Genomic DNA, 12791 nt, shown 5'->3' with positions numbered 1-12791 from the left:
GAGAGAATTATTAAATAGATTAATCTGAAATTAATCTCCCAGCAGGTCAGCCCCAGCAACATTCTGCCATTCTGCCATGCTCCTCCTCTACCACAAAATGTCTGTGGTAGACATACATATTCTGAAAAATCTCCACATCTGTCAGGGTTGGCAGGTTATCTTAGTAGTACCCCCAGGGGAAAGTTCTAGAGGGAGGGTTCCTTACCTCTTCATCTCCTCCTACTTCTTCACCTTCTTACCAGCCTTCAATGAATTTGCACAGTATGCAGTTTTACTTCCATATGAATAGGGCTTCATCAAAAAACAATTACTTAAATGATTTTAAGGCAGTGTTTTTGTAAAAGAGGATCTCGTAACTTGAGGTTTATAGTTATCTTTCTGAAGACAAAATAGAAACTGCACTTAGAACTTTAGAACTTTAATTCACTTAAATGAAAATGTATAGTACAGTGTCTTTTGCATTGTAAACACTCAATTGTTTGAGGAGTTACTAGCATTTGAAATGGTCATAATGTCTTTTAGATGTTTAAATTGAATCACTCTGTCTGCTTTTCCCAGTGAGGCATTTTCCTTGGGCATAAAAAAAAAATGCATGAATACAGTTAGCACATATAATGACTATTAGCTTTAAATAAAATTCTATCTAAAATCATAATATTTCAGGAGATTGTTTTTATACAGGTAAATGGTTGCAGTTTTGTGATGAGAACAGAAAAGCCTACAGATTTATTAAGGGTACAGTATTTAAAACTACTCATAATACTAATGTTTTATTCTATTTAAAACCGTTTGGCTTACTAACGAGCTTTTTCTTGCATGCACTTTTTTCTGTGTGTGATTTCTAAATGCTTTTAATGTATAACACAACAAAGTTATCCACCTTTTGTGATAAAACACAATTGTAAGAGAATTTGCAGATGTCTAGTTTTTGCTCTTTTGAGGTATATGTATCACATTAACAACAAAGTAATTTGCCATATCAGTAAATTCTCAGGTGATGAGTGATGTTTTAGAGTGGACTTTGCTATGGGATTCAGTTTTTGAATCCCTCTTCCTAAGGGAATGTTGCTGGTACTCTATTATTAAAAATCTGGATTGGTTTAGGAAGAAGAATTTGGTGTTGATGATTCTTACTCTGAACATGGAGCACAGTACAATCAGACCCACCTAGAAATGATGGAAAATGAATTGGCAGAGAAACAACATGAGGTTGAAGAGCTAAACAGAGAATTAGAAGAAATGAGGGCCACCTACGGGACTGAAGGACTGCAGCAGGTATGTTTACCTTATGTGGCTTTTAGTTTGTTACAAAACAAAAGTAGGAAATTTGTGTGATAGTGTATATGTACATTCTTTAAAGATGGATTTTTTAAAATGGTAACTTAAAGTCGCCTTATGATATTTGTCCTTTTACATGTCATAAACAACCTCACGTAAAACTCGGACTCTGTTACAAATAGGGCTAATATAATGTGGATGTTGTATTTAACTTTATGAGATAGCTAGGCTAAAATCACTTCAGTAGGGATAGATGTTTTTGTAATCAGCCTGAGAGAAAATTATGGAACCACATGAATATATTATGACAAACTCATTAAAAATGTCAGTGAATCTTTGTAAAGTTAACTTCTTGTGGTTCAGATGACATCTATTGTTTGTGGCAGTCACTTTTGAAAACAAGGTGAAATAAGACATTGATTAGGATGATAAAGTACATTTCAGTTTCATATTCTCCAGAAATAAGTGAAGCTTAAACACGTCTATGATGATGATGCGTACAGATTGGGGCATCCCTAAAAGTAAAGGCACTTATCCTTCTAGAAGTAGATACATGGCTAAGTCAGACCTAATGTATTTTGTTCCTTAGTTCAGATAAATTTTTTAAAGTTGGTTTGTAAGTAAAGCTAATTCCTGTAAGCTAATAGCTTTCAAGTCTGGAAAAGTTTGCTTTACAAATTGTAATAATTCTGCCAGTGCCTTTTGAATATTGTATTTTTGAAGGAGTTACCTGAACTAATATTTAATTTTGTTTGAAAAGTAAGTCTAGCACTTTTTATTTTCACTGATGTCTTTTAGTTGCAAGAATTTGAAGCTGCCATTAAACAAAGAGATGGCATCATAACCCAGCTTACTGCTAATTTACAACAAGCAAGAAGAGAAAAGGATGAGACAATGAGAGAATTTTTAGAGTTGACGGAACAAAGTCAAAAATTACAGATTCAATTCCAACATGTAAGTATTACTAATAAAACAAAATGTATTAGATTTTTAGTAATGAATTAACTTTTTTCATACTTTACAGAACAAATATAAATTTGTTTAAAAGCCATTTACTTATGGTGTATCATGTTGGAAAAACAAGTGAATACCTCTTGTTATGTTAACCAGAAATTTAATTCATGCTTCTTGAGTGGTTTCATGCTATCGTTTTATTTGAACTTCTTCCTCATCTGTATTTTAAAATCCTACAAAATCTTGTAAGTCTGATAAGGTGAATTTTTGCAGACATTAACCTGTAGTCAACCTTTGCCAAATCTGGTATGATTTTATTTTAGTTAAGTTCTAAAATCTAAGTGTACTGAATACATTCTACTTACCTTTAATTAGAGTCATGGCAGTCTAATCGTATTAATCAAGATTTCTGATGACAAGTAACAAAAAATAATTTGAAATGGCTTAAACAAAAGAGAATTTATCAGCTTAGATAGTATACCCTTCTTATCAGCTTTGGCAGCATATTTGCTGGCGTCTCAAGCTTGTGAATCTAGCACAGTTTCCAGAGAGCAACTGTGAGCTGAGTAATACCCTAAATGATGCCTGTTCCTTAGTGCCGTCACTTAAGAATTGAATACTTTGGGCTTCTTTTTATTTTCAAGTTACAGGCTAGTGAAACGCTGAGAAACAGCACTCATAGTAGCACAGCTGCAGATTTACTACAAGCCAAACAACAGATCCTCACTCATCAGCAACAGCTGGAAGAACAAGACCATCTATTAGAAGATTATCACAAAAAGAAAGAAGACTTCAAAATGCAAATTAGTTTCTTACAAGAGAAAATTAGAACATATGAAATGGTATGTTTATTTTAAGGAAATCAACCAGTGTGTTTTACAATTAACTTTAAAGTTTTTTATGCAAATATTTATCTTTCTGTTATACACATGAATCATAAAATTTCATAATTAAGAAAAGTTCTTTAAGTATGTAAAATAATTTTATTTCAAAGCAATTGGGAATCTCAATAATAGGTTTTAAGATAATACTCATAACTGAGTTCCTTGAAAGTGATCCGCCTGTGTTAAACTGAGTTTTCAGGAGAATCTATAACCAGAAGTTTTGTCCTTTTTTTCTTTTCATGAAATTCTGAAAATGTTTTCTTCATGAAATGAAGTTTTATAGATTTTAATTAGAAAAAAATCAGATCTCTTTATTCACGGAGTTATGTTTTATAGAGTTGCCTGAAACACTTATTTAATAAATAATGCTTCTAGGGGAGATACATATACACATACATACACACACATATATGTCATGTAGATTATAGTCTTAAATCCTAAAAACAACTCACCCTGGTGGATTATATTTTGTTTAATTTTCAGAAGAGAAAATGAAGGTTAGAAGTATTAAGTGTCTTGCCTGAGGCTACCCCTCCCCCCCAACAGTTGCCAGAATCAGGATTCAAACCCCATGCAGGTGACCCAGAGCCAGAATTTTTTGCATTACACTGCACTGCCCCCTACCTTCGCCATCCTTGCAGTGTCCATCCTTGTCCTCTCCACATGAGAGATAAAACAAGAAGACAGAGTGTGATATCAAGCTGCCTTGATGTCAGCTGGAATCATGTCTAGCAACCCAAATCTTTTACCACCTTGTAAACTTCTGCAAATGACTGCGAGTAATGATTTGGGGATTACAAAATAAATGTAAGCAAGTAGGCAAATTTGCAAATTGAAATCTGTGAATAATGAGGACACACAGTACACACAATGCAGTACTTTTTATAAACTTAGAAGGTTCTTCTGGAAGAGGTTGAGAAATTAACAAGAAAGACTGTTGTTTGGATAATAATAAAAGTATTAGCTAGCATTTATTTTTATTTACTTGGTACCAGGCAGTATTCAAAGCATCTTACACATACTGAGTCATCACAACAAACTTATGAGGTCAAGATACCATTATCATTCCCCTTTTACAGATGAGGACACCAAGGCAAAGCATGATGAAATAAATTGCCCAAGTATACAGGTAATAAATTGGTATAGCCAGATTTCAAAAATAGGTAATCTGATTTCAGAGACTGTCTCTTAGGAAAGTAGGAAATACACAATTGTAAGATATTTAAATTATGAAATGGACATACTTTACAACCATGGTAATTTTGAAATCAGAATGTTTACAGAATGCCTGTTTTATATCAGGCTCTTGAAAGAGAGAGTGATGCTTAAATGTGCTTTTTCGTCTTCACTGAAACCAATGGTTTAGTAGGGCATGTATGCAAGACACCACAAAACAAGGATATGGATGAAAAGTGTTTTGAAAGTTCTTGATAGGTCTGGCTTCATAAGGGAAGTGATTCAGTAGGCCTTAGCAGGGAGTTGATATTCGAGGTAGGTCTGTAACTTGGAACAATTCTCTTTTAATTGTGTTTTGTTTCCTCCATAATTGGTGTAATAATGGCACATAGCATATACGTAATACTTATTTCGTAAATAAGTGACTAAATTATTAATCTGAACTGATGAGATGGGGAAAACATTTTAGACAGGGTGGAGTGTGCATAAAGATCCAGACCAAAACACGTTAAAACATATATAGGAATTAAAAAATAGTTTAACGAGAAAACAGTAGTTTTTGGAAGTGAGTCTTCAGGAGATAAGAGTTGAAAGGAAGTCAAGGCCAAGGTTGGAAGAGCCTAGAAATTGGATTTTATTGTATTTATTAAATTATATTCAGTAGGCTGTATAATTTGTGATTATTTAAAGTTCAAGTAATTCATTTTCATAGGGGGAATAACCTTTGTTTATTTGAATGTTAGCAAGAATACTTCTGTTATCAGTCCTTTTTTCATTAAATGTATTTTTTTTTCCTTTTTTCCCTCTTTGAATTAATCCTCCTGAATAGTAGTTTCATTAGAACATCTGAGGGAATATGGCATTAGGATGGTAGTTGGAACTGTCTTGGTCTCTGAAGCAGCTGCATTGAATGTTTCAGTAGCATTCTCTTTGTCCTAATCCTCTGAACTTCACATGGTACATTAGTCACAGGCAAAGACTGTATTTCCTACTCCCTCAGGTCTGTTTCCAAAAAATAGAAGGATTGTATCCTTAACCACAGAGCTGTCTTTTTTTTGTAAAACAATATAAGTGGTTTAAAGCCATGTACTTTGAAGTAAATGGCGCTAAAAGAAATGAACCATGAATTTGTATTATTTAATAGTTGAAGGAAGAATTGTTTGCAGTAATATCAGGTGTTGCACAATTTTGAGTTGAACTGTAAAGAATACATAGTACTCTAGCTATTGAAAATACTAATTACTTAGATTATGGATCAGTTAATAAGAAAGATGAAAATATGCTGGTTTAGACGCATTTTAATCCAACTGAATTTTTAAATTAAAAAATGTAATCATAAAAATGTAAGAACATTTCTTCCTCCCAAGGAGGCCAACCCTGCTGTAATGTTTGCTCATAAGTAGTGTTGGCTACACAAGTCCTGTGTCTCATTGACTTGAGAAAAATTAAGGGGCAGGCCCAGCAGTTACTTTTATAGAATAATGTAAAAAGTATTCTATCAGTCTTTTGATAATGGGGTTAAATGATACAAGTTACTAGGAACTAAAAATGCCATTTTTATATTTACCTTTTTTCTTTCTAAGGAACAGGATAAAAAAGTAGAAAGCTCAAATAAAGAAATACAGGAAAAGGAGGCAGTCATTGAAGAATTAAGTGCAAAAATTATAGAAGAAGAAAAAAAATCTCTAGAGCTAAAAGATAAAGTAACAACTGCTGATAAATTACTAGAAGAATTACAAGAACAGGTTGTACAAAAGAAGCAAGAGATAAAAAATATGAAATTAGAGCTGACTAATTCCAAGCAAAAGGAAAGACAGTGTTCTGAGGAAATAAAGCAGTTAATGGGGACAGTTGAAGAACTTCAGAAGAAAAATCATAAAGATAGTCAATTTGAAATTGATATCCTACAAAGAATGGAACAAGAAACGCAAAGAAAGTTAGAACAACTCCGGGCGGAGCTGGATGAGATGTATGGGCAGCAGATAGTGCAGATGAAACAAGAGTTGATAAAACAACACATGTCACAGATAGATGAACTGAAAACACGACATAAGGGAGAAATGGAGAATGCTCTAAGATCATACCCAAATACTACAATTAATGAAGATCAAATAAAGTTAATGAATATGGCAATAAATGAACTGAATATAAAATTGCAAGATACTAACTCTCAAAAGGAAAAACTCAAGGAAGAACTAGGAGTAATTTCAGGGGAAAAGTCTGCTTTACAGAGACAGCTTGAAGACCTTTTTGAAGAATTGAGCTTTTCAAGGGACCAGATTCAGAGGGCTAGACAGACAATAGCTGAACAAGAAAGTAAACTCAGTGAAGCACACAAGTCCCTTAGTACAGTGGAAGATTTGAAAGCTGAGATTGTTTCTGCATCTGAATCCAGGAAGGAGCTAGAATTAAAGCATGAAGCAGAAGTTACAAATTATAAGATAAAGCTTGAAATGTTAGAAAGAGAAAAGAATGCTGTATTAGACAGAATGGCTGAATCACAAGAAGCTGAGCTAGAGAGGCTGAGGACACAGCTTCTGTTTAGTCATGAAGAAGAACTTTCCAAACTGAAGGAAGATTTGGAAATTGAGCATCGAATAAATATTGAAAAACTTAAAGATAACTTAGGCATTCACTATAAGCAGCAGATAGATGGCTTACAGAATGAAATGAGTCAAAAGATAGAAACCATGCAGTTTGAAAAAGACAATTTGATAACTAAGCAGAATCAATTAATTTTGGAAATTTCAAATCTAAAAGATTTACAGCAGTCCCTTATGAATTCAAAATCAGAAGAAATGACTTTTCAAATCAATGAACTTCAAAAAGAAATTGAAATACTCAGACAAGAAGAAAAGGAGAAGGGTACCCTTGAACAAGAAGTTCAAGAATTACAACTGAAAACTGAATTATTGGAGAAACAAATGAAGGAAAAAGAGGATGACCTTCAAGAAAAATTTGCACAACTTGAAGCAGAGAATAGCATTCTTAAAGATGAAAAGAAAGCCCTTGAAGACATGCTGAAAATATATACTCCTGCTAACCAAGAAGAAAGATTAATTTTCATAGACTCCATTAAGTCCAGGTCCAAAGACTGTAACTGGGAAAAAGAAATAGAAATACTTACAGAGGAAAATGAGGACCTCAAAAAACAATGTATTCAGCTAACTGAAGAGATTGAAAAGCAAAGGAACACTTTTTCATTTGCTGAAAAAAATTTTGAAGTTAACTATCAAGAGTTACAGGAGGATTATGCTTGCCTTCTCAAGGTAAAAACTGATTTGGAAGACAGTAAAAATAAACAAGAAGTAGAGTATAAAAGTAAGCTTAAAGCTCTTAGTGAAGAGCTTCATCATTTACAAAGAGTAAATACAACTACAGTGAAAATGAAAACTTCAGTCTTTGACGATGACAAAACTTTTATAGCAGAACCTTTGGAAACTGGTGAGGTTGTTGAGAAAGATACAACAGAACTTATGGAAAAACTTGAGATAACTAAGCGAGAAAAATTAGAACTGTCGGAGAGACTGTCTGATCTTTCTGAACAATTAAAACAGAAACATGGTGAGATTACTTTTCTAAGTGAAGAAGTTAAATCTTTAAAGCAAGAAAAAGAGCACGTTTTATTGAGATGTAGAGAGCTAGAAATCATAATTAACTGTAATAGGACAGAAAATGTAAATTTGTGTGATATCCATTTAAGCTCTTCAGAAGATGGAGTTTTGAGAAGCAGGGATTTTGGAGGGTCAGTTTCTAAAATAAATAAAGATTTTGGTGAAGATTCAGAAATAATGGAAGAAGAGAAAATTGCTTTTGAAAATATGACTCTTGGAAAAGAAAACAAGCAAGAACAGGTTTTGGATCACTTGCCGTTAGTGACAAATGAATCATCTCCCGGGGCAGCTGAACCAAGTGAAAATGATAAACTTCAGCGGGAGCTCAGTATACTTAAATCAGAACAGGTATGTTTATTATGTATATATGCTAAAGTGTACACTTCATACTAAAAGTGTTCATCTTCATAAAGCATAAATAACTTCCTTACATGAGAATGAAAGTAGACCCTGTAGTCTAATTCTCATTTGGGCCTGTCATTTATTTCTCATTTCTTTTTATTTATTTTTTTCTTAAATGTTGTTGCCTGTCATTTAGTTCATCTATATTATACATTCTGCTCAGGAAATAAAACATAGTAATGGTTTCACATTGTCTCTGAGAAAGGAGTTTAACTTTGTTGAGAGTCTGAGCTTTAGAAAAGTTATTCTGTAATATTGTCTGGTAATCTCAAAGATTGGTTTCAGAGTTTCATATTCATATTTATATTGGTGTTTTTTCCAGATTCCACAACTAAAAATGAACTCTTAAACTTTATGGTACTCCATATAGTTGTTCAGTAGTTATGAACTATATTTCTGAGGGGAAAAAAAATTCAATTTAAGTCCTAGAGTTTTCTCAGAGTTTTGTTATACCTAAAGAGGGAGGAAAAAGTAGTAGTCTACAGTTAAAAGAATGCATGTAATGAATAGTAATAGATTACTCTTGACAATTTGTATTTGCCGGACACTGAAATGAGAAGTAACAGGAAAATTCTGTCGTGTATAATGGTGCTAACTAAAGCTTTATTGTGTCTTCATTTCTGCAAAAAGTATTTATTGAATCTCTTGCCAGGTAAAGGAGTGCAGTGGCAAAAAAGAGAAAGAAGGTTTCTGTTCTCAAAAATCATATATTCTAGTAAGGGAGGCAGTCAGTAAATGAAGACATCAAGTAGAATAGTTAGAAATAGTGGTATTTTTTAAAGGAAAGTGAAACATATAATGTGATAGAGAATGATTGGTAGTGGTGGTGGCAGTATTAAATAGGGTCGCGAGGAAAGGGCTCTTGAAAGAATTGACTTTTAAACTGCTATTTGAATGACAGGGAGAAGCCTACCACATGCATATTAGACAATTGTGAAGACACAGATGAGTTTGAGGAACAGAGTAAAGGCATGTTTAGATGAGTTTGAGAGAGGGAGAGTGGAAGAAGAAGAGTTAAAAGAAGGAAGAGACCAGATTTTGGAGAGCCTTATAAACTTTGTAAGAAGTTTAGATTTTATTCTATATATAGTAGGAAGCCATTTGAAAGTTTTTTCTTTTTACTTCTAATAAATATATTCACATTTATAATGTTATATCAGATGTAAAAATATTGTACATTTTAATCACCAAAATAGAGTTAAGAAGTTGAAATTGTATAACTATTAATGATTTGTTAAATATTTGAAATTGTTTTCAGAATCATAATATGGTTTTAATTCAATTACTCCTAAAAATGCCAGAGATCATATAAATTTTTTTAAAAAGTATTACTGGGAGAGGACCTAAATTTGAAGCTGTCAAAATGGTCAAATTTTCTCAGTAAGAGTTTTCTCTAACTAGAGACGTTTTCAGTGACATTCAGATACAGTCTCTTTAACATTAACTTGTATAAAGTAAACGGAGGCAAACATGTAAGCTGTCCTTGCCCACTCATCACTGCCAAGACAAACTCCTCTAGTGTAGGGTGACGTGTTAGGTGTGTGTTTGTGGAGGGAAGCTCACAGAAGAAATTGAGCAATAATTTACACAACAATTACACATAAGAGCTTAGAAGTAATGCTGAGATGACAAAAATGACTTCTACTCTTGGGACTAAGCCAATTGACTGATAAAGATGAAAAGATACTTTCAGGATTATAATTGACATAAAATAGCATTTTATACCTATCAGATTGGCAAAATAAGTCTCAGTAAAAAATGTGATGAGAAGATGGGGAGATGAGTGCTCACCTACACTATTAAATATTAGTGTAAATTGTATATTATATAAAATATAAAATCATATGAAAGTAATTTCTTAAAATTTTATGTAGTTAACGTACATTATCTGTAACTCAGCATTTACATTTCTAGGCAGTACTCAGTATAGTCTCTTACCAGCAGCATCAGCATCACTTGGAAACAGGTTAAAGTTCAAATGCTGGGGCCCACAGCAGACCTCCTGAACTAGAAACTCTGGAGGAAGGGCCCAGAAGTCTGGTTTAATAAGCATTCCAGGTGATTCTGATGTGTGCTAAAGTTTGAGAACCACTACACTAGAGAACCACTAGCATATCTGTACAAGGGCATGTGCATAAGAATTTATTGCAGTGTTTTTTGAAATATCAGTATGTTAGAAATAATTCAGTTGATCTCTAAAAATTGTGATATATTCATATGTATTATATTAACCACAGTTAGAATTCATCTATATTACAGGTGCAGGTTGGAGGTAAATCTTAGAAGCACTGAATGAGAAGGGCAATTTAAAATCAATATTATTTTGCACCATTTATGCACATTTTTAAAAACACAAAATATAATGTATTGTTTATAGGTGCATTAAGAAGTAAGAGTATAAGAAAATAACTGAAATTGCAACAAATCTGTGAAAATCATGGCCTCTGGGGAAAGAGAAATGGGAACACAGTAGATTAAATTATATCTGTGTTTTCTTTCTAAACCAAAAAAATGTGTAGAGAGAAGAGGAAAAAAAAGACAAAATAATTGTTAAATTGGGGTGTGCATACATAAGTGTTTATTAAACTTTATTATAAGTTATAATTCATTATTATAGTTCTTTATTTGAATTATTATTTTTAAACAAAAATTAAAGATGGGGCATAAAGCTATACCACATACCAAAATTTGCTGTGAAGTTAAAGCAATGAAAATATTTGGCTATTTTCCTTGAAAAAGACAGCTAGATTAGTGCAAAAGAGTAAGTGAGAAAAAAATTAAATTAGACTTCTCTTATATGAAGTTTTTAAACTGATTTCATGTATTTCCCCCCCTTGTAATAAAAAAAAAGATAAATCATTTGACTTGTCATTAAAAAATTTTCTAACTGATACATTAATTTGCTTTAAGAATGATTTAAGGCTACAAATGGAAGCTCAGCGTATATGCCTCTCTCTGGTTTATTCAACGCATGTGGATCAGGTTCGTGAATTTATGGAAAATGAAAAAGATAAAGCTCTTTGCAGTCTTAAGGAGGAGCTTATTTCTGCTCAAGAGGAAAAGGTCAAGGAACTTCAGAAAATACACCAGCTAGAGCTACAGAATATAAAAACACAAAAAACAGGTAAATGGTTTCTAACAAAATTATAAGTACTATGAAGCAAATAAGTATCACTTAGAGCCTGCCACTCCATGATTCTGTTTTTACCGTAGACCCTATAGAGGAACATATTTTAATCCTGGACATTTGTTCATCTAATCATTGGATATTCATTTCTGTGCTTGAAAAATCTAAAAATACTGCATCATTTTCCTCCAGGCAGTCAACAATCCAATGGGAAAACAACTAAAATAAACTCTTAAATATAGACTATTTCTATAATAGAAACAGGACAATTTCTGTAATAGAAGAATGAACAGAGAGAATGGAAGAAGAGAGGAGAAAATCTAGTACTTCCTGGGAGGATGAGTAGGATGAGGCAGGAGGCAGGAGTAGAGAGGTTGGAATTTTAGGGAAGGCCCTTGAATCTTAAACATAGAGGTGTGATAGACTGCATCCATTTTGAAAAATTGAGAGTTTAACGTGTATGAAAAGTAGTGGGGGATAAAGCTCAGAAGAGTGGCAGGAGCTTGATCAGAAGAAGCTTCATATACCCTGACTGAAGCATGTTTAAGCTTTATGCTATTGATGATAAGACCTGCTGCAGGATTTTTAAATAGTGGGAGTAACATAGTAAGACTTTTATTTTAAGATGATACCATTGCAGCAAACTAGGGGAGGTGATAAGTGATGGGAAGTCCAGTTAAGCAACTTTGGTAGTGATTCTGTTAACAATAAGATGTTGAACTAAAATGTCATTGGGGATGGAGAGAGAAGGAAAATTTGAGAGTTAAAGAGGTAGGTTGTAGTCTGCAGTTAATTTTTTTGTTGTTGTGGGTTTTTTTTTTAATAGCTGTTTATATTAACTCTTAATGTCTTTACCTACTAATCTTTTTTTCACTTTTCAGTTTTATTAGGTAGCATTATTACAATTTGACTACACATATACAGTATGTTGCATGTAAATACACATATACAATATACTGCACATATTTTTAAATTTACATATATGTACTGTTCATTGTTTCTAAGAATATTTAGAGCTTTAGCTTCTTAAACTTACATAGTTATCAAAGGAATAAAGCCAACCACAAAATAAGGATTAATTCAAAAATATACATACACCCCACTGTTAACAGCAACATTATTTATAATTGCCAAGACGTGGAAGTATCCTAAGTGCACATCAGTAGATGAATGGATAAAGAAGATGCAGCAGATATATATAATGCAATACAACTCACCCATGAGAAAGAAGGATATTTTGCCATTAGTCTGCAGTAAAAGGAAGAGGAATTGAGAATGATCCCTAAGTTTCTAGCTTGAGTAACTGGTTAGAGGATGGCTCCTGTCATAAAGAGGATATAAGGAGTAAATTTGTGA

General features: G+C 33.0%; 1 protein-coding gene across 1 annotated transcript in view; it reads left to right on the top strand.

Moving 5' to 3' along the window:
* Window positions 1–12791, top strand: part of AKAP9 (A-kinase anchoring protein 9) — a 168580-nt gene that overhangs the window by 55927 nt on the left and 99862 nt on the right. The window contains exons 5-10 of the mRNA XM_010978037.3: window positions 682–735; window positions 1105–1275; window positions 2077–2232; window positions 2877–3074; window positions 5876–8254; window positions 11219–11432. Of these exons, the coding sequence (XP_010976339.3) occupies window positions 682–735; window positions 1105–1275; window positions 2077–2232; window positions 2877–3074; window positions 5876–8254; window positions 11219–11432 (3172 nt within the window). The remainder of the gene's footprint in view (window positions 1–681; window positions 736–1104; window positions 1276–2076; window positions 2233–2876; window positions 3075–5875; window positions 8255–11218; window positions 11433–12791) is intronic.

The sequence above is a fragment of the Camelus dromedarius genome, chromosome 7, assembly GCF_036321535.1.
Source record: "Camelus dromedarius isolate mCamDro1 chromosome 7, mCamDro1.pat, whole genome shotgun sequence".
NCBI classification, from domain to species: Eukaryota; Metazoa; Chordata; class Mammalia; order Artiodactyla; family Camelidae; genus Camelus; species Camelus dromedarius.
This window is presented reverse-complemented; position numbering and strand designations above follow the sequence as displayed.